Raw genomic sequence first — 23,366 nt, forward strand, 5'->3', positions numbered from 1 at the left:
AAGCTCCACTAAAGGTGCAGATGTCCTTATAGTTTGGTCCCTTCATTCTGGAAAGTTGACATCACAACTTACAATACTGTAAGCAATTGCAGTAAGGGGGCAGTGATAAGTGTTCCGTATCGTGAGAAGGGCCGGTCAGTTTACATTTGCAGCCACTGTCTAGCACTGTGTGATGCTACTCAGCTTTCTATCAACAAGTATTCCCAATGTCTTTTCCTTCTCCATTTTTCCAAATTCTAATCTGTTTAATTTGTAAATAGCATTTCTAGTGCTACTGGCTGGGTGGATAACCCCACATTTATCTACATAAAATGTTATCTGCCATTGTGTCTAAATTCCTTCCAACGCAAGATAATAGCCAGATCTGTGTTAATTATCCTTTAATCAAAGAGTCATCAGCACATATGAACAGCTTACTTTCTAGGCCATTGACAAGGGCATTAATAAAAAAAAAAAAAAAAAAAGGGAGAGCTCCCAATTCATCCCTGTAATACCCCACTGCACCCACTAATAATTCCAGTCTGCATATATTCCATTTAAAACTATCCCTTTGTGTTATATCCTTCAACCAGTTCGTTCGTTCCATCCATCCATCCATCCATCTCTTGGGTGGAGGTAACCTAGGCCAGGGACTTGATAGGTCGTTTTGTTTAGTCGTAACTGCAGCTCATCCTGCATTAGACAAACATTTAGTAGTGTGTATAGGATATTGCTGCATAGTCCTTTTCCTGCTTTGTAAATACAGATTTTTATATAGTTATTTTCCTATGTTATCACTTAATGGCCCAATTAGTATAGAGCAAAACCTTTTGGAAAATAACATCCTTCACATTTTTAGACTTAAGGTCAAGCCACAATTCTACACCTGTAAAGATATTGGTAATTGTGCAGATATTGAATGTTATACAACACAGACCACACAAAAGCCTTGCAGCATTTACACCTCAACTCCTATAATTGGTCCTGCAGAGATCTGTCCGCGCTCCCAGAGGAAAACTAACCATGGCATATATCTGGCCGACTCCAAGAGACACAGACCTGCAGAGCAATCCCGAAACACAAGGCCTTGGAAACCATATCTACATCAAGAGACGAAACATGGAATGCAACCTATGCTACTTCTTAACAGGAAGGCATCAACATAAGGATTTCATTACCTACATGAACTAGGTCTTGAAATGGGCTGTGCACTTCTCTATAGAACTGTTCGGTTCTGACACTGAACCTACCTGTGGTCTTACTTTGTGTATACAAAAATATTTCAATGACAATTTCCTTTTCTGGTATTGTGATCAAAGCTATAAGACCTATTGTGGTGACTATTTGGATTTTATTTTATTGTACACTAAACACATCTTCAGACAGAGCAGAGGCACACATAGAATGTCTTCATAGCAACAAGGACTGCAAGTTTGTAGATTACGTACCTGCTGTATGCACCATAAATGTTTGTGGATCACAAGCTGTTACTGAGATTTACATGTTAGTATTCAGCATTACAGGAACTGAAAGGTTGTTTTTGTTTTCTTCTCCTTGGCTTTTTTTTTTTTTTTTCTCCTATATCTGATGAACTTACTATAGCTGCATCTCTCTAAATTGCTTAAATCTCCATTTAAAAAAAAAACCCCAAAAAAAAACCATAACAAAACCACACTACATTACAACTTAGACCCCCGGCCAAATATTTTTTTTGCTCCATTGTATTTTTACTGTCTTTATTCAATGACCCAGGGACCAGAATGGTTTCTCATTTCACTCAAAAGTATATACAAAAGGTGAGCAGGATTATATTAACTTTACATGAAATTTAAATGACGACACTATTGTCCTTTTTTTGGGTCACATGCTCCACAAAATCTCCGTTGTATTTCACTCTGTCCGTGCAGTGATTCCGGGATCCGCCATACCCCTCCTGCCAGCATACAAGTTTATTACAGACTTTTATTGTGACACCTATTAGGACAATTATTGGACAGTGTTTAGAAGGTTTTATTAAAATTTAGATAAATTCCATCTATACAGTTCCACCTTGATCTATTATCTTAACTGTCCAGGTTTGTGATCTGCTTCCTCAGTAAACGCACACAGCTTGTGATCTTGTAACTTGTTAGACATTCTACAGTTCCTTTAGTAGCATTTCTATTAAATTTCTCACACAACGGATGTCAGGCCCACTGGTCCCTAGTCAGTCTCTTCTCTACATTTACTCCAGACCTCTGGGGTTAATCCAGGGGCGGACCCAGACATTTGCCCTACCCGGGGCGATTTTAGAGGGGGGGGGGGGGGGGGGATTTAGGCCCCACCCCCTTTCTGTGTTCTAAGGCTGCCGGCGGCTGCACAGTATGTGCAGGTCCGTTCAGCAGTGAAAGTGTGCTGTCCCGCTGCTTTGATTGTGTTTAAAACACAATCAGAGCAGCCGGCCAGCACACTGTCACTGCTGAACGGACCTGCACAGTGTGCAGCCGTCGGCAGCAAGCCCCTGCTAGGGAGAGGGGTGGGGGGGGGGGGGCGGGGGGGCGATCGCCCCCCTCCTGGATCCGCCACTGGGTTAATCCTGTTAATGGTGACTGGTTAAATAATTCAGTTAAGGGTGTAACCAGCATCCCGTTAAGTCCAGTTAGTATTCTCGGATGTATCCCATCTGGCCAATGACTTGTCTACTTTCAGTTTTGAGAGTTGCGTCAGGATCCTCTCTCCTCTGTAAATAAATGTTGTCATGTCAGACGTCTTTGCGTCATGATTCCTGCTACTTACCCGAGGGCCCTCTTCTGTAATACCTATATACATGTGCTATACATTTTCTCCCTCAGCCTTTAAACTTTCTATTCATCCTTTTGAATTTTCTCCCCCTCAAATTTATAAGACGTTGAGACTGTTGGTGTAAAAAGTGTGCTGCGTGAAACAGTATTTTTGTACTGTGAGCGCTGGTGGCTGGAGAAGTGGGTACATCCTAGTATTTCAGTGGTATGTGACAAACTTTCAGTTAAGCACAGTTATTGACCAGTTGTATCCTTTTTAATGGAATGATAAATGCACCCAATGAACATGACAGTAAACAGATGAACACATTCGCTGGGCCAAACTTTAAAGGCCCAATTGACATAAGAGACTTTGTGTGGCCTGGTCCACGTATGTTTATTGATGTAATAAAATACAGTTAGTGTTAGATCCAACCACAAACAGCAAAAAGGATAAATGGAAAAAAAAACAAACAAAAAAAACAAAAACAATTTACACAGTCTGCAACATACAATCACACTGAGCAGATGGTGAAAGTAACCAATACAACCTGCAAAAAAAAAAAAAAAAAAAAAAAAAAACTTTCTAAACAGAAGTCTTTCACAAAAACAAAAAAAAAGGATGTTAACAGCGGAGAAAGTGCATAAAAATCAAATACCAAGCAAACTGGATGTAGTATACAGTTCTGCTAACAATGCATGATCTTTAAGTTTGCTTCAATTTCTACACCACCGCCAGTGGTCAGCAGACTATTTTCATAGGCTTACAAAATTGGCATGTTTTTTACAACTACAAGCAAAGAATTTCTACTTCGTCTTCTACACGAAGATTCTCTTTCTAAAAGTGAAACACTTTATTTTTTTTATTTTACTAAATGACTTTATTCTTACCAGTTTATAACCCTCTGAAAAACCTATTTAAAAATCACCACAGGTTTTTTTTTTCAATCTCTACGATAGCTGTTGCATTAAACAAGTCTATTTAAAAATTGGTATACATCAGGCCTTAACATGATCTTAGACATTATAAACTAAAAAGAATCCAACACAAAAAAAAAAACAAACATTTTTAGAAACTAAATTTTAAAAATGTATAATATTGCGTGAAGAACTGCTGGTAAATTTTTTCGTTTTCTTAAGAAAATATATATTGTGCGGCTGACTACAATGCACCACTGGCAAAAGCATCGTTTCCTGTGCATAACATAGGAGATTGGAAGGACGACATGAAATCACTTAAACAAGCAAAATAAGCTCAACTTCTGATGGAATAATAATGAACAGACGATGAGTTAGGACTCAAAGATAATTATTAATTTTTTTTGTGACAATTTCTATTAAGCATGAAAAAAATAAAAATAGAACAGAAGGTGAATGTTTCAACTTGTGTGTGTGTGTGTGTGTGTGTGTGTGTGTGTGTGTGGTACAGGTATTTGGATAGATCGTGCTGGAAGAGATTTTTACTGTAAAAAAAAAACCAAAAAAACCGTGAAGACAGGAGAGCAGGGATGGAATTGAAATGGTGCTAACTAAAGTAGTAGTGCGGTATTGTAGACAGGCTGCTAATATCAGATCTAGAAAATATAAATACACTGCTTTTAGGTGGAGAAGGGTCACAAGTGTCCAGAAGTTGAACAGATTAAGAATCAGTTGGCTTGATCGAGGGCCCTTAATAATTCCTCGCCCTGTAGTAGGTTCCGGTTTCCTTGTATTGGGGCGTTCACTTCACAGTCATAACCAGTTAGCTGAGGAAGCCCAGAGCTGTTCAGTGACTGTCCGAGCAATCGGCCAGTCATGTCTAGAAATAAAACACACAAGACTTAGGACCCACACAGCATCAATATAACAAAGTGACATTTACATTACATACAAAGACAAACTAACTAAGCCCTTAATGTACTCCTACAACCAAACAATCTCAAATCCCTGCATAATAACTCCTTGAAGCCCTCAATGATCCCATGGTAACATGCTGTTGGATTACTTAGCATAATTAGGTAATATAATTTCCTATGTATGGAAACTACACAATAATATACACAGTTGAGGGACCAGGAAAATTTGGTTTAAAATGAAGGATGGGTCTAACACACATTGAACCGTTTTGTTCTGCCGCACAAGTGGTTTACACTTTATACACACACGTCTGCCTAGTAGCATTCCATGACATACGTGTATTATGAGCCACCAAACACATGGTTTCCTTTTGTAGTAAAACCTAGGCTGAACTAATGAATTCTGGCTGGATGTTATCATCATCATCACTTATTTATATAGCGCCACTAATTCCGCAGCACTGTACAGAGAACTCACTCACATCAGTCCCTGCCCCATTGGGGCTTACAGTCTAAATTCCCTAACTTACACACAGATTAGGGTCAATTTTGTTAGCAGCCAATTAACCTACCAGTATTTTTGGAGTGTGGGAGGAAACCAGAGCACCCGGAGGAAACCCATGCAAACACAGGGAGAACATACAAACTCCACACAGATAAGGCCATGGTCGGGAATTGAACTCATGACCCCAGTGCTGTGAGGCAGAAGTGCTAACCACTAAGCCACCGTGCTGCCCAATGTTAGAGATTACTTTACATTTTTTAAATATTTCCCTGGTGATTTATGCCCAGAATTTAAACGAGAATATGGGGGAAGGATCTGAACATTTTACCCGTGGACAATAAGAGGATGGTTCTCTGCTCGGCTCCACTTGGCTTCTCCTGGTCAGATCCTTTGACACGTTTCCACAGGAGAGGAGAGTTCGGCCCTGGGTCAACATTTGTTTGGAATAATGCTCCCTGAATTTGAAAAGACACAGAATAATTATTAAATATATTTGTTAAAAAAAAAAAAAAAAAAATGCATCTTTGGAATCAAGTTGAACCCAACCTTCCCCACCCAAAAAAACCAAAAAACATTTGTTTCAAAGAGCACTTTGAACTTAGGACTGAAGTGAACGTGACAAGACTCCAGATGACAGCGGGATCCCTCTGAAGACAGCTGTGATACAAGGAGTGTTCTCAGCCAGTACTACACCACATTCCTGGGGCTCACAGGTGATCAGCAGAGCCTTAGGCAGTTCTTAACCTCCAGCAGGGAATGTGGGGGCAAGAGGAGATTGGGGGGTGGCCTGAAAGTGCTGCCTGAGTAAAGTCTCTCTAGGACTGCCGCTAGGTATTATACGATACCAGGAAGGAGAACTCGGTGTACATACAGTCAAGTCCATAAATATTGGGACATCAAAATAATTCTCATATTTTGGGCTCTATACACCACCACAATGGATTTTAAATGAAACAAACAAGATGTGCTTTAGCTGCAGACTTTCAGCTTTAATGTGATGGTATTTACATCCAAATCAGGTGAACGGTGTAGGAATTACAACGGTTTCTATATGTGCCTCACACTTTTTAAAGGGACCAAAAGTAATGGGACAAACTAAACAATCCTACATCAAACTTTCACTTTTTAATACTTTGTTGCAAATCCTTTGCAGTCAATTACAGCCTGAAGTCTGGAAGGCAAAGACATCACCAGACGCTGGGTTTCATATATTGTATATTGCTCATACTGTTCATTTTATGAAATAGCGCAACCTAAAAGGTTCTCATCAATAAGAAATGCTGCATTTTAAGAGGCTATTAGTGTGTAAACTGCAGCACTGCCTGGTTAATGTTTTATATTTTACAACCTTCAGAGACTATTATTGTGACTGCCTTATATAGCAATCATACAACTGCTACAGCACTTCATGGGAAACAGTGACACCTGGAGGCTAAAAGCATGAACTACATTGCAGCTTATTTTTACATTCTACTATACACACACTAACCAGTAGTACAATATCCTGACAGAAACGGACACAGTGTTTATATTTACTATACAGCCGATGACAAGGAATGGTTGGGTTATCACACATTTCAGACATTAATCCATTGTATGGCAAATCTCTTCCATTCTGGTAACCTCAGACGTTAATAGATTTGTGAATGTGACATCAGGCTATCATTTATATAGCGCCAACATATTCCGTAGCACTTTACAATTGGGGACAAACATAGTAAACTAATAAACAAACTGGGTAAAACAGACAAAGAGGTGAGTAGGCCCTGCTCGCAAGCTTACCATCTATGGGACAATGGGAGTTTGACACATGAGGTTAAGTCTATATTTTGCATTTCGGCCCAGCCAGACTGCAAAGGTAAAAGGGACTCATAAGCTAAATGATCCCGTCACACAACAATGTTGGTCAGGGGGTAGTTGTCTTATGTGAAATTGTGTAACGGGTGGTAATAGGGTAATGTAGTGAGGTTAAGAGGGTGGTTAAGGAATATTATAAGCTTGTCTGAAGAGGTGGGTTTTCAGAGAACGCTTGGAAGTTTGTAGACCAGAGGAGAGTCTTATTGTGCGAGGGAGAGAATTCCATAGAGTGGAGGCTACCTGTATTTTGGATTTAGTTGTCCTATTAAACTGGAGCAGTGATCTACACAGTGAAGACATTCATTGTTTGGACTGAATCAATATTCATGGGAATGCAGCGAATCTATTCAGTAGGCACTAGTACTAAATCTATAGATGGATAATTGGTTCAGCCCATTGTGTTTACAAACTTCGAAATGATACGTCATATGGTAGCGAGAAAATCTGTATTTTCCTTAGCCGGTAAAGAGTATTTCTATTGTTTGAAATGATAAAAACGTAAGACCACTTACGATTCCCACAGCTTGAAACAGAGGGCCATCACTTTCGATTTTACGTTTTCTCTGGACATTATGTAACGCAATCATCTTTGGACTCAATTCCTCATCCAGAACTGTAGGTCTGTAAAGCAGAACATTTGTCAGTAGGCAAAAAAGTTGCTAAATGCAGTAACCAAAACATTACCAGCTTGTTTGCATTACCTGAAGCAGCTGGCATATGATACCACCAATATTGTACATGAAAACATGTCATACATGACAGCAGTTTGGTTTGGCACAGACACATTTGTCCAGTTTGGTACCATTTAATTCAAGAACTACAAGTTTATTACAGCTATTCCTACTGCTTTGTCAATATTTACACCGGATGATCATTTGACCATGTGAAAGAAGGCATGCCACAAGCACAGTGTTAGTTCCAGTACAGCCCTGCTCATCAGTGTGCAAACAGCCCTACAAGGCAAAGCACACCAGCCCCCATACATATCTGTTGGCACAGCTATAAACCCAGTTCAGTACCACGGACAGTCACTGAAAGCTGCACCCATGGCTATTATTAAGCGCAGGGTTGGGAGACTGAGCAGCCTGTTCTAACAATAGTTTGGTTTGGAGCTCATCTCAGACTCACCAAGCCCTACTGGAAAGTGCCATGGTTCCCAGTACAGACCTAGCCAGAAGTCCCTTGAGTGCATCAATACAAATGGCTGTAGTTAGCTACTAAGGCCCCACAAAGAGTCAGCAGCCAATCAGAAGTTGAAAAAGGCTTGCATTGGACATGTTCAGACTAGAGATGCTCACTGACCCCCGTGAACTGGTTTTGGTTGTGGATTAGCTTAGTGTTTTGGTTTTGTCAAAACCACCCTCGTGTGTTTTGGTTTTGGATTCTTTAGAAATCCTAAAATATGCTAAAATCACATAATGTTGCGCTACTTTGTTCCTACATTATTATTAACCTCAATAACACTAATTTTAAGTCATTTGCAGTCAATTTTGACCACCTCAAAGATCACAACCTTATTTTCATACACTTTCGGACAAATACTGCAGCGACCTGGCTGGATGGTAAGCGACAGAGCAATGACGCAAACACACGGCAGTTCCTAGCACATCTAGGACACATTGGCACACAGCAGTGGCAGAAAAGAAAAATGGGCGTCTGCCCTCCCTCCCACCCCTCGCTATTATGGATGTTAAAAAGGAATTCAAAACTCGCGAGATCGGATGACGTCACAATGAGGTTTTGCCTCGTTTTCATTTCAGAGGGCGCACGACAGTACCGAGCCGGCTCGACTGGGTACTCGGATCCCCTAAGTTCGGGTGTGTTCGGTTCTCAAGGACCCGAGCTTGAGCATCTATAGTTCAGACAGCTCACTTTGGCAATGATTTCACTAAAGTGGAAACCTGCAAACGCAAGACGGACAGCATCTTACTGTGCTTATCAAAGTACTTCCAATGTGGTCTTATGTAAAACACTATGTAAAATACTAGATCCTTCAGTTTTGTTAGGTCATGTACAGCATTATGGTCGATTCTGGGTTTTTTTCCATTTATAAAAACAAAATACCCCCTATGTGATAAGTTTTCATGGATTTCTCTTAATAGCGAGGTTTGTTCAGGAAACTGGCGTTCCTGGTCTTACTGGATTACCTTTTATTTAACGGAGCTGGTATATTGGGAGTTCCGGGGCGGGATCTGTCCTTTTCTATCGTTTTGTCTGTTCTCACAGGAGAACTTGTGCGACTTCGGTTTCCATTATACGGGGAGTTGGGGGCACTCAGGATCTCTTTCACTGATCGTGCTGGGGACTGGACGATGATGGTTTTGGGGTCGTTCATGGCTTCGGTGGTGATGGGTTTCATGTCAGCGGAGGTGGAGGGCTGGAACAGACTGCTCATACTCCCCAGGGGCTGCACAGAGTCACTCTCCAAGTCAGAGAGCTGATCAAAGCTTCTCAGCTGGAAGTCATCATCCATTGGGATGTACGGGGCCAACATCTCCAAATCTAAATCAGTTTCCTGGAATAAAATAAACATTTTTGAGCACAGTGTACGGACCAAGGTGATTATGGACCTACCACTATAACACTAAATAAAACGTTTCCCATACACATTTCAAGTTACAGATAAATGAAGACATTCCTATCAGTTACTTCAGAGGATGACCATACCCAGGTCACAAAGTCCAATTTTCCAGATGTTTGGTAGCAAATGGCAAAATCCACATCATCGATTAGAAGAAAATGAGTCAACATCCTCAACCAGAGAAAACACAGCCCCATAACTCCTGAAGTAAGCAGTTCATACAGATCAAATTAAAAAAAGGTAGTATCAGCACTTAATCTACAATATTGTATACCTATGCCACATACATGTACTGAAAACATACATACACTGCACACAGTATAATAAACATACAATATTGTGTAGTGACTTATTACAGTGGGACATGGAGACTTGCACACAGGACAATACACATATTTGCACTTACAGCAGGAATGGATTCTGTAGGGGATCCCCATCCCCTACAGAATCCTTTTCAGACACCTGACCATCACTTACAAGGCTCTCTCCCAGTCCACTGCCCCTATATCTCTAACCTCCTCTCCATTCACACTCCTGCCCGCTCCCTGCGTTCGGCCAATGACAGTCACCTCTCCTCTGCGCTGATCACCTCTTCCCACACCAGAATCCAAGACTTCTCCCCCTTCATTGGAACGACATCCCTCGCTCCATCCGTCTCTCTCCTAATCTGTGCTCCTTCAAACTGGCACTTAAAACTCACCTGTTCCTTAAAGCCTACCAAACTTTCACCTAACCCCCTTATCTCCTCCGCTGGTTCTCCCCTCTCTCCTCCCGGACCCCTGTTCTGTCCCCACATACTGGCTCCCTTTGTGCCCGAGTTTTGTCCACCCTCCCTTAGGATGTAAGCTCGTTTGAGCAGGGCCCTCTTCCCTCCTGTCTCCATACCTGTTCTTCTGCTCTGTCTTTACTGCATTAGCCATGCCTGGAGTTTATGATTAAGTTTTAGTAATTTTTGTTTATTGTTCAGTAATGTTTCACCCTGTATAGTCTGTTTTTGCTGTGTACGCGCTGCGGAACTCTTGTGGCGCCTAACAAATAAAGAATATTATTATTATTAATATTACAATCCATAAAGGGCTTATAGGACAGAATAGAAGGATTTTTAACCTTGGTGTCACTTCTACAATCTATGCTGAATCACTACAGCAGCTGAAGAAGCAGTGGCTCCATAACCCCCTCATCATCACGGCCAGCGCTGAGCTCGCCACGTACTGATGTGCGTTTCCTTTGGCACAAACAATCCAGATACCAATGACAGTAAAGTAGGAGATAAGGACTCCCCGCAAGCACACACCCAGCATTGTGAAATACACACCTGTGTAGACAAGGGAGTTTTTGGTTCTGTGTCTATCGCAAAAAGTTTCTCCACCAAATCCATCTTGAACTCCCCGGAAAATTCACCGTCGACTTCAAAACAATACTCTGAAGGAGAGCCAGGCTACAGAGAAGTAAAAACCAAATTTAAATAAACATGGTTCAACAAAAGCTGCTCAATGACACATTAAATGTTCTATCATCTATAAGTATACTGAAGTGATTACACAACCACTAAAAGAGAAGAGATAACCTTGCAACTGGTTATTTAGCGATGATAAAGCCGCGTCCTTACCTCTGTAGAGCTGTGGCTGCTGCCACCGTCTGATGGGCTGGATGGTTTGGAGAGCTGAGGAATGGTAAACGCCAGCTCCAACTGTTCTGGTCTTGTCTCCATCTTTACTACCACTTCTCTATTGAGAGCAGGGTCTGCATTGCTGCGCAGAGGCTTGGGCTTCTCGGAAGCTGGGACAGGCGACACCAGCATGCTTTCTGGAGGCTTACTGGTCGAGTGGAGCATTACATCGTTATATAATGGAACGTTGTCAAACTGCTGCTCAGAATCTAATGAGAAAAGGCGTGTTCAAAGAAATTACCTTCAGTGCCTACCAAAGCAGGAACCAAGAAAGGTGGTAAAATAGGAAATGCCTACCACTAGAGCTGAAGTCCAAAGCAATGATCTCATCCCCAGCATCTGGAGCAAGAAGAGTCAGGGACTGTGGTTCGTCTTTAAGATCATCATACAGGCTGTTGGCAGAGTCGTCCTCTTCACCCAATTTACTGAACATTTTAGACATTTTCAGTTCAGAAGACTCTGGAGGCGCAGGAGTAGACTCTGTCTGTCCGAGGGACAAGATCAGCTCTTTCTCCACAATGCCACTAATGAAGAAACATTTTTCAGGTTTTTTTTCCCCATTATGGACACACGTGACAAATTAAATAGGTCATCATTTTCTAACAATCCCAGAATATTTCAAGTTACAGCCAAACAAATTATGGGTTAAGGACTGGGGCTCTTTTACATGAAGTTCCAAACCGAAAGCACTTGTAGCGATCATTGGTTTAACTATGGCCCCAATTAAAAACAAAAGACAAGTATTTTTACTACCACCTCTCACCGTATGTCAAAATGCCTTAACCATACCGGAATGCATGTTAAACCTTTGAACGGACTATATCTTACCCCTAAAAGAAAAAAAACCAACATAAAAATGTGGCCTAACCATTACAACTGCAACCAAATAAGCGACATTATACGGTTACTGGGAATGGCCAAAAATTCAGCCACTCTGGAGAGAGGTTTTTGATCTAAAGTTCTAAATAAAATCACCTCCTATCAGTAGCTTAAACATTGACCACAATGAGAGACTAACTGTAGCACTTCATCTCTGCGGGGTTACGTGAGCAGGTTAAATGAAGAATGTTGTGAGGATGAGCACTCACCTCAGGACATAGTTAACGCACACAATGCACTGTGGCTGGGAGTTCTTTGTGTTGTATATAACAGTGGCTTGTGTTTCCACCCAGACAAAGCCACCTTTCTTGGCCAGCATTCTGTACTGTCCTGTAGTCACCTGTCCCTTTGTGAACACTAGGGAAATAAGAGCATAAAACTCAAATTATAAACTGTCTTTTGGTTGATCCAACAGAAACGCACTGTCTGGTATAGGTATATATAAGGACATTTCACTGAAACTAATTAGAAAGTAAAAATGCTGATCTTGTGGCTTTCTACCTAAAACGCTTTCCCCAAGTTGCTTTACAGTGATGCCACTGGTTTTGTATTCTATTGTCCCGGCTTCCCCCCCTGGGGAACATATAAAAAGGAATGGCACAGTGTAGACACTTCTGAGACCATGGAAAGTTCTCCAGGACAGAAAGAGCCGCCTCCTGGTAAGGTTGTTGTCACACCAGCGTCTCAGACTGCCAACCCAGAAAGTATGGTCATTTAATAACTTGTGTGATACTATCCTAACTGTGATGGTCTCAGGAAAACTACCAAAATCACACTGCTATTCTTGGTGCACAGGGAAGAACAGATTTTAATATTTATAGAACACAAGCAAACGCTGTAGCGCTTTACACAGAAAATACTGCGTAGAAACAGTAATAAAACAAGACTACTAACAGTCCGTTAAGAGGGCCATGCTTGCAAGCATACAATCTATAGGTCTTTGAACAAAAAATGTCCTACAGATGCGTTTAATTTAAAGGATCTCTAAGCCTAAAATACAAGTTAGCTTAAAAAAAAAATTTAAAAAAAAAATAGCAAAACTAATTGTGTAAAGTAAAATATCGATCATTAAATTTGAACAATCTTCCAGTCACTTACTGTTATGATGGGCTTTGGTCAGGTGGTCAGAGTCCAAGGCATGATAATACTCATACACTGACTGCCCAAGGAGCTCATCTGGCTCATAGCCCAATAATTCTGTTACCCTGGAGAAAAAAAATAAGTCAGATTTAGTACTGGAGAGATGTATACGAGTTCATTGTATCCAATGCTCTGGAGTTATGTCATAAACTACTTCTGTTTTCAGAGTGTCAAAAGACAAGTCTGTAGTCACCATGTTTAGCATTCACTATAACAAACTACATGTTGTATTGTTGCTGACCAAGAGATGGCAGTGCTGTTCCACGGCTGGTCTCACATGGCTATTCTTGCAGTAAACAATATAGATTATTTCAAAGAGGTGTTTTGCTGAATACCTTTCATCGCAGTATGAGAACTTCATGTCAAGGCTGTGGCGACTGAGGAAGGTTTTGCTGTCCAATGGAAACTCGATATTAGATGGGTGCGGGATAGGCTCACAGATCAGCACCATGCAAGTCATGGGCGGCTTTTTGTATCCGCAATGGTTCTGGTTGTTTCGGGAATCGTATACACGCATGTGCCCTGTGCAGTGAAGAACCTGAGGACAGATGGACATAATTCATAGGTTTCCTAGAAACATAGAATACATCAAGAAGTTTGGTCATACACATTAAAAATGGCCGCCCCCGCTGTATTCTAAGCAATGGATACACTTTAAAACTAAGTGACAAGAGATCAGATAAAGTAAAATATTTACACGCAGCCCAACACAAAAGACCAGGCCCACAAATTAATATGGTCAGCCTACTGTAGAACCACTTTTTTTGGGACGGGGAGGGGGGCACAAAGTTAGTGTTATTAGTGGCTTACAAAGCTGTTTCTTTACTATGGGGTATATTTACTAAACTGCAGGTTTGAAAGAAAGTGTAGATGTTGCCTATAGCAACCAATCAGATTTTAGCTGTCATTTATTTACTACATACTACAAAATGACAGCTAAATTCTGATCGGTTGCTATAGGCAACATCTCCACTTTTTCTAACCTGCAATTTAGTAAATAACTCCTAAAAGTCTCTTCAGTAGAGTAATGATCCTGTGCCTACACACGTATGTTCTCACCTTCCATGTGGCAGACTTTACATTCACTGTCCTCCCTCGACTGGTCAGTGTGCACTTCATCCGCAGGAAGAAACTTCTCTCTGTGATTTGTTCTTTACCCTTTTTCGCTGGTCCTATAGAAGGAGGAGAGATGTGGGTTACTGTGAAATATAGATCATCAACATTAAGAGAAATTGTTAGAAAGATCAATATAAAAACTATTCACAACGTAACCGGATCTCCCAAAACAGACTAGAACAGCACTCATTTTATCAAGGAGTAACTAGCGGCATGACAGATGCACAAATGCCACTGTTACTAGAGAAATGACAGGCTGCGTTTTCGTTAATATTGTAGGCAATGAAAATATTAAAGGTCATATTGTATTTATTTGGATTGAAACATGTTCAGGCAGTGCACTTGTCTTATGAATGGAGAGTTACATCACATTACTTCAGTCTCCCACATTCTACCTTGTGTATGAAGGCCCTAATGTAACACTGCCCTACACAGAAATGTGTATTCTCTGTTCAGGTTTATTCTCCTTGATTTCTAAAGCTTGAAATACCTTTGTCTGGGTTAGGTTTCACATTCTGAATAAAGACAGCTTGTGTACCACTGGCAGCCTCACTGCGTAATCCCATTGAAAGATTGTATTTTAGTTCCATAAGTATACATGGGTGGGTGTGGGGCATAATAGCTTATAATTACTTAATTAAAACAATTTAAAATAACATAAAATGGTTATTTTATACGGTAAACACCGTTTATGCACATTGCTTGTGCCCCGACTGAGTAACAATTGAAAAGTGTTACTTCTATACAGATGGCCACCTACACAATTGTTACCGGTACTTACCAGTTCTAAAGGTCAGCATCTCCCTCAGCTCCTCATGGTCACAAGGGTGGGTGAAGTCAAACACACTGTGCCCAGTAAGTTCAAACTGCAAACATAAAAACACAAAATAAAAGTTTGTATATATGAACTCTAAAGGGGAGCTCTTTTCAGCAGTCTTCAGTGAAATGATTAGTCTCTACACAATACATTTGGCCTTAAGTGATCCCAGTCTAATATGACTTCTTGACGTTACCGCTTCTCAGCTAACTTAGCCTGACATTCTGCCTGCCTTATGTCCAAGTGGACAACACGTTTATCTCGTGAAATGCTATGTGCTGCTTAACATATTCAGATGAGCTGAGTTGCTGCAGGTCATTACATCCCAGCCCTCTTCTAAACAAGATACGCATGCACAGACTAGAGATTAAAGGTGCTCACCCCTTAGTTAAAACACACCTTAAAGACACAGAACATACATACACAGTATGTTACCACAATACAGCCCAGCAAAGAGAATACTCTCCTACCTGTGTAAGGCCCATGCACTTGTTGACATTCTCAGATAAGTAAATCATGTCTCCTTCCTCAGTCAGAACCAAGACAAACCCTTCTAAAGCCTTCAGATAGAAGCAATTGAGCTGCTTCTCCATCTCAGATTCTCCATCCAAGTCACCTAAGACGTATTAAAAAACAAAACATTATTTAATTAGGCATACAAATAATTAAACTGAATTGATATATTGTGTGTGTGTGTAAGGATAAGTGTCTATTACGTAAAATCTAAGTCATATGGTTAAAATTCGCTGTTTAATGTTACATAACAATTACTGTAATGGTATCAAACAACTGATGGCCATTGTATACTGAAAAAGTTCAAAGAAAGGTCTATCTAAAATTTAGTAAAAAAGGATCATGGATTAAAATATTGCTTAGACATCATCTTGCAAACTGATAAGTCAGAGAGAGACTATACTGACCAATTATACAGAGGACCACTATAATGGTAGAACATGGTCTTGGATTAATAATGGATCATAGAAGTATTGATCTTTGATCACTGATGCTTGGGTTCCCATGTAAATAGCTTGGAGAAAATGGGCCTCAGCTATAATCATGCTAATATTTGGCAGTGTTATTTAGAAGAGACTAACACGGGTCTACAGCTGTACTATTACATCAACTGGGACCTAAACACTAATCTCAAAATAGCAAGTTCCTCGATATCACAAAGCGCCTTCACAAAATATTAAAGCTTTAGAAGCTTTGCTGCCATTTAGGTTAAGTAGTTTCTAAATCTGTGCAGCTTAACCTGTAAATATTCCAACATCGTGGGAAGTGGTGCCGGGGAGCTTGTACTGCAGGCAATCTTACCATTACTCAAGACACAAGACCTTACATGCTAATGTGCTCTATATCTGACAAATAGGAGAAGTTAATGGCACTAATGGATGCAGGGATAACACCAGTAAAATGTGTGGGACTTACCAGCATCGAGAAGCCTTCTTACGCGCAGGTAACTGATGGCGAGTCTCATTATGGAGGCTTTATCCAGATGAGAGCTGACATTGTGAGGCAATGGCAATTGGTGGGATAGTTCATAGAACACCTCCGACTCTTTACTCCTGCGACACCGGGCAGCATCTCGAGACTTCTCCTTCCGACGCTCCGAACTGATCCTGCAATCACATTGCAGACACTGAACATACAAAACCCGATACTTTTTACTCTCAAACTAGACTATACATGAAGCTACAGGAAGGCTAGTATTGAAAGTGGGTATATATTAAAAGAACAGGGCTATATTTATAGGCTATAGGGCTCCATTTAGGTGCAATGTCACTTTATAGTATAGCGATAGAACATATGCTGCTGTCCTGATCAGTCTGCCAGGCCATATGTACTCATACAGAACCCAATCATGACTGGCTTCAAAAAGTATCCCACAATGGAACGGACACAATTAGTTATGATAAAACACAACATTTGTAGGAATCATCTCATATAAACAGTAATTGTCCCTTCTTCATCTCTTAATGAAAGCTTGTTTATGCTTAAAGTACATTTTTTTTGTATGTTATATTTTAGATTTGCCATGGCTGTTTCCTGTATGTAAGATAATTATGGGGAACTTAATGCTTTTTACAATAAGATGGGAGGGGAAGTAAGACAAATTCAGATGTCTTAAGATACATTTAACATTTTAGAAAGTATTTATATACTATACAGGGTAATAATTGTCTACATCACTGGACATATAATGAAGACTTTGCCTAATGGAGCGTAAAGTCTAATGTTTGGGACAAAGGTTGACATAGCAACTTGTTCCAAGATCACAGGAAGCGAACACGGTTTAAAGAACGGTCAACAAATATCATCCCACTTAATCAGTGTCCTTAAAGGTCCAGTAACGCCAAAATTTAACATTTTCAGATATGAAGTTAAGTTAGTTACATTGTTCAGCGTTTACCTGCAGTGGAAATTCAGATTAAATATTACCTACATAAATCTTTGCAACAGAGTAGCCAATCCTGAAATGGAAGTTGCTCAATGTATAAGTTCACAGCAGGTGCTAAGGGGAGTTAGGAAAGATTGATACACTGAAAATGCCCCAGCACACCGCTGTGAATCAGGGAAAGGGCTGCTATTCTATATGTGCATAAAATGCAGCAGTCTCAGTTACACACATCTGCAAACACATAAGTCATCTGCCAGGAGCTCCTGCTAATAGAGTGGACCTAACTTCACAACGAGTGCGCCTATATCGGGTCACAATAAAAGTCAGAGACTGCAGTCATTTGAGGTGTTCTGATGTAATTGGCACTGCCCCTGTATAGGGATCCACCAGTACACAGTGTGACTGACAAGCCTGCAGTCTTGCTGTCTAACAATGCCGCCTGCCTGTTCAGTTACAGAATACATGCTTTCCCAAGATTGCAGTCTTCTGCAAAGGGGTTAAAACTAAATATATCCATCTTGTTCTTTAGGTAATCAGTTATTTCAAGTATATTACGCAGCTCAGTTACATGTGTCAACGGTTCTGTATTAATGTCAAACACTGACTTTACTTGCTTTCTAGCTAGAAAGCTCAACCAAAAAGTGGAATCCCTACTTACACAACAAAATATACATTTTCCGAATGAACACTAATAAAAATAGGCAGTGTAGGTATCTCACAATATAAAGTGAAGAAACCACTTGGTGATGCCACATGGGTGCTCCTGAGCACCGGGCTTGGTGACCTAGAGAAATGTGATGTTCAGAAGTTCCTGTCCTACCTATACGTTGACTGTACAGGAGATCAGCATTTGCCATTGAACATCGTTTACAGCTAAACGAGCTTCTCCACATTTCACTGGCTTGAAAAACGCAGCATTTATAAGTTTTGCAAGACCAATGTTTGGAAGATTGGGTAATTGGGAAGTGACACGATCAACTAGCACAGTACAAAGACAATACTACAGGGCTCTTAGGGCATCGGGTATTTCCCTCTCTGAAGAGAACCTGAAAACCTATAATTTTTTTTTTAAGTTTTTTCTGCCCAAAAAAATTAAAAACAAAACTGCTATAAAAAAGGGATGCAATACTTCATTAATTTCCCTGATATAATCACTATCCGGTAGGAAGTGGTTTCGAACAGAAAGGCAACCTTATATTACCTTCCACTAGGGTAGTCTGACCCCCCCCCCCCCCCTCTCCCCAGAAATGAAGCTGATTTAAACAGACGTAGAAACAAAGACTAGCACAGAATAACCCCCACCCACCAACAACAACTTGCTAGTATTGAGATGTGAATTGTTCGGCTTCCTGGAATTTCCTCCACTAGTTAAAGGGCACAGAAGAAATGTTGACAGATTACACTTAAAAGGGTTTAAGAAAAAGAAAAACAACAGGTTTTAACTAGTCGCAGAAAACACACACAGCGTTCAGCAGATGAGCTGGTGAATGAGAAGACATAACTGAACAGATCATATAAAGATATAGATGGGGGATATTTATATTGTATCACAAGAAGCATTTGTTAAAGTGCAGGTTTTCAATTGTGCACATTACAGTATATTTTTCTATGACGCAATTAGAGACAAGACAATTATCAGTGCTGGAAACTATTATTCACAACGCATATGTTTAACAAGATTATAGAAGGAGCCCACCACCAAAAAATAAAACATCTACACTATTTTTTTTTTTTTTTTTACTTTTTAGATACACCAGTAAATGATGATTTTAAAGCATTACATTGCCTCCGTTGTACTTGTTTGGCTTCCAGGTGTCTCTCACAGGGAAGGGAAGGCACACAATGGCCCACCGCTTGAGTCAAAGCAGGAACTAGGCCAGATTTATATGGCAGTGTCAACAAAACCACCAACAGATTTCAGGTGATAACCAAAATAATAATAAATAAATATGATTTGACTCCAATTACTAACAAATATACTATAAAACACACACAATCAACAGCTAGATCAAGTTATTTAAAGCCTAGTTTCACAAATATTGGGGAGGCTGAGCAGAAAACAATTTAGGACTCTAAAAATGAAGAATAAGGGGGTTGTGTACAGCGGCACAAGGTAACCACAGCATCCTGGTGTATAGGCAGATGATGCCCATGTAATTATTCCCAATAGATCACCTTTCGCAAAATCCTATTCAAGTGTGTGTTAAAAATATTGGATCTGACCATGGTCAAACTTAATATCTAGTTACACCATTGATCACCAATCACAGATGGAGATGCTCAGGTGTATGTGAAAACAGACCAGAAGAATCCAATACATAACTGTCCGCTGAATTAAAGGAATGGAGTTCCCCACACATAACATTTGACAGATAAACCATAGATTATAATCAACAATTTATATATTGCCTCCAGGCGTCAAAAACAGGATATACTCTGAACAGAACATGAGGGCTTGTTAAAATATACCATAAGGGCTCACTCACATTCAAACACAACAAAAGTACACATTGAAGCGAGCTAGTAAGATCACATCAGTGGGCTGAACACTTCACCCTTACACTGGGGTATTCTCAGCTCTACACGTCCTTTTTTAAATGCTGAGCGACAAAGATACAATTGGGGAATAGGAAAATTGGACTTTTTATTTCAAGCACTTCAGCCCTGTTTCAGAGTTCTTTTAACATCAGCAGTGAGTCAGATTTTCTGTTTCAGCACAAGAAAAATACTTTTACATGACTGCACTTTAAAGACGCTTGGGAACTGAAAATAAGTGTGTGTGTGTGGGGGGGGGGGGGGGGGGGGGCACACCAGGTTAGAAATGGCGCAAATGTAAAAAGTGCTTTTGATGCCCTTACAAAAAAAACATTTAGATGTGAAACTCCAAGTAGATCAACCAATTAAATGGTAATGACCCGTGAACTGTGGCACGTGATCATAGGTTCAAATAGCATTATATTTCTGTAATACGCACAGCCTTCAATGGGCCCACCTCTAGTTTCACTTGGTCTAAAGACTCATTCACTGTGGATGAAATGTGCTATAAAAACAAAAATTCCATGTTTAACATGAGAAAGACACAAAGTGGAATACATACATAGTTCAAAGCAGCCTATTAAATCACTTTAAATCTATGACATCACTGAGGCACTGCATGAGCTATATTCAGTTGACAACTGTTCAAAGTAAAATGAATGGCTCCATACTCCTGAAAACTGGTTGAGTCCACCCAAAAATGGCTGCCTCCACAGTATTTTGTTGGCGAGTGCTCTTTAAAAGGATATGTGAAGTATAGTTATTCTGCTAGTGACATTTACAAACCTTCTCCGTTTTACTTAACATACTATACACACGGCTGTCAGTGGTGTTGTAGAGTCATTGTTCACAATATACATAGATCGCATAAAAATGAAAGATTAAAGCTGTAAACTTCCAATTACACTCAAATTGACCATATTTAGTTTTACTGCAGGCAGGCAGCTAATTCAAACAAACGAATATGGTTCCCTGCAAAGAACAAGGTTTATTGACCATGTATAAAAATATAAAGGGAATGGCAACTACTTCTAAACAGGGTTACAAGCAGTTTATTGCTGCGGCATGTGACATTCTCCTGACAATTATCCCAGTTGTTGGAATAACACTTCTCTGGCTACTGATGCAGTCAGGTCTCCCGTTACTGCTGTTACTCTGCTTTGCACAGGAAATGCAACCACTAGACCAGCTTTCAACTTGGACTTTATCAGGGCAAAAAGACAAAACCTTTAAGCAACCGTGGTTTTAGCATCAATGCAGACAAAACAAATGACATCATCCACAGGCAATAGGTTCTCACTTGGATGGTCAGGACATCCTCTGCTGCAATCTTAAGTCATAACAAAACTTAAATAAAAGAGCAACAACTGTAAATGATCTTGTAAAAGGAAAAATGGCTCATTTACAAAAATAATTAAGTTTATCATGTAAAACGTCAATACTACAATCATAGACAGGGCCCACAATTCACTTTGATTACTTTAAAAGTACTAAACCGAAACAAACATTATATAAGGATACAGTTACACGGAATGTTGCGCTTTGAGGTCTATGAGGGCAGGATACACACAGTCAGCAACCAGGTGACATCAATAGTGAGCTGCGGCAGGTGCGCGCCACATGAGCAGCACTCAGACCAATGTATCACGAGCAAGTCTCAAAATCGGGACAAACCTGCCACTTGGGAGAACATACCCACAAAACATGTAGCCGGTGTCAGCTTAATAAACAAGTGTCCTGCTCGTATTTACCTTTGTGCTGCCTTAGTCTACTGTCAATTAGCAACGGTGTCTATAAAGACCAGAGCTTCTCCGTAGGCTCCAATCTCTATTCTAGTATAGCAGACGGTGTCCTGCTTCTGCAGTCACTTACAGTATCTATTGCTTCAATAGATACAGAGAACAGCAAAAAACAAACAAAAAAAAAAAACACTAAACAAAAAAAACAAGAACACATTTTGTAACTTCCTCCACCTAGAGAGTTATCCAGGTTATCTATACAGTTGCATTGATCATTATTGCCCTGTGCATATAAAACACAGAGGTTATCAAACTACAGACAGCAGTTTCTGTCAGAACACCAGCCACAGACAGATGGCATTCCTTGTTCAGTCTCTAGTATTCAGCAGTAGAGAGAAGTGAGCATAAAACAAGGCTGTTCCCCTTACAGTATGCAGCCTATTTAGCATACAGCCATAAACAACCCAATTTGGCTTAGGACCACCCCTGGGAAGAGAACATTAGCTATAATATTGGTTTAACATTTACTGCATGACCCAGCGACCTTTATACTGTATATAGAGCATGTAAGCATACTAGGTCATGCCAAGGTCATTGGGGCACGAGAAGCCAGCAAGAGTAAAGTTAGTAATCTGCAACACAGATTAGGTGCATTTCCTCAACCGACACGGTCAGATTGTGGAGTGTTCTAAAAACGTCCTCCTATCGCATATACTTAAAAAAGGAGAACTTCATTTTTGTCAAATATTTTTAGCAAGAAAGTTTAAACTTGCAGAACGGATGCCTGCAACACCCACGGATCAGCAGCTATCCAACCCCACTGGCAAGAGCTTACTTTCTAATCAGAACATCCTAAAATGTGAAAGCAGACAGTCCAGTTGTCATTGCAGTTGACTAAAGGACGGCATTAACAACAATTCTGAACAGATCAAGGACTTTAAAACGTATTAAGATTTTAGTATGTTGAAAAGCAGCACTCTCCAGTAAGTAAGGCTGGGTACAGACTACAGTGTTTTCAGCCCATTAACGGGCCATTCAGACGATAAACGACTGCTCGTCCCGATATCGCTTCAGCGTGTACTCTGGAATGATGAACAATTATAGTTACAAAGCACATGGAAGAGTTTCATTATATTTTTAAACCAGACTACCTTGCTCAACAATGCAACAATGTTGTTCCAATTCAGCAGTGTTTATACACTGGCGACTGGCAGTGTCAAGAAATCTCTATAGACTATCCAGAGTCGCCAGCTTTTCAGCAGATGGTTATGACAGATGAAGAGCACAAATCTGAAGGCAAATCGTGTACACGTGAACTGGCATGCTGATCGGGAGAAAGTCTGTATAGTGTGTACCCAGCCTTGTTAGCAGGAGACCTGGATAATAGACCCCTGTGATTGTACAAGGCGAGAGGGCTAAATCCAATACTTGAATGAAATATTGGCGTTTTATAAGCTAAACATTTGTTATCAAAACAGTAGCAGAGCCTATCTGTGATTTCGATCTACTGAGAGAACTCATTTTCCTTTGCACAAAACACAAGTATAAGGTGATACA

At 40.3% G+C, this 23,366-nt stretch overlaps 1 protein-coding gene across 2 annotated transcripts in view; it reads right to left on the reverse strand.

The window, feature by feature from the left end:
- Positions 1–2,993: 2,993 nt before the first annotated feature.
- Positions 2,994–23,366, reverse strand: part of HIF1A (hypoxia inducible factor 1 subunit alpha) — a 28,969-nt gene continuing 8,596 nt past the window's right edge. Inside the window, exons 2-15 of one of the 2 annotated variants that reach the window (XM_075192605.1) lie at positions 16,566–16,750; positions 15,608–15,753; positions 15,102–15,186; positions 14,264–14,376; positions 13,540–13,742; positions 13,163–13,269; positions 12,274–12,421; positions 11,483–11,709; positions 11,126–11,394; positions 10,832–10,954; positions 9,083–9,450; positions 7,448–7,556; positions 5,407–5,533; positions 2,994–4,536 (exon numbers count right to left, since the gene is read on the reverse strand). In XM_075192605.1, the coding sequence (XP_075048706.1) occupies positions 4,385–4,536; positions 5,407–5,533; positions 7,448–7,556; positions 9,083–9,450; positions 10,832–10,954; positions 11,126–11,394; positions 11,483–11,709; positions 12,274–12,421; positions 13,163–13,269; positions 13,540–13,742; positions 14,264–14,376; positions 15,102–15,186; positions 15,608–15,753; positions 16,566–16,750 (2,362 nt within the window). In that variant the 3' untranslated portion in view covers positions 2,994–4,384. Of the gene's footprint in view, positions 4,537–5,406; positions 5,534–7,447; positions 7,557–9,082; positions 9,451–10,831; positions 10,955–11,125; positions 11,395–11,482; positions 11,710–12,273; positions 12,422–13,162; positions 13,270–13,539; positions 13,743–14,263; positions 14,377–15,101; positions 15,187–15,607; positions 15,754–16,565; positions 16,757–23,366 lie in introns of both variants that reach the window. The other variant, XM_075192604.1, reaches the window with a different exon arrangement.

Source organism: Mixophyes fleayi, chromosome 12, assembly GCF_038048845.1.
Source record: "Mixophyes fleayi isolate aMixFle1 chromosome 12, aMixFle1.hap1, whole genome shotgun sequence".
NCBI classification, from domain to species: domain Eukaryota; kingdom Metazoa; phylum Chordata; class Amphibia; order Anura; family Limnodynastidae; genus Mixophyes; species Mixophyes fleayi.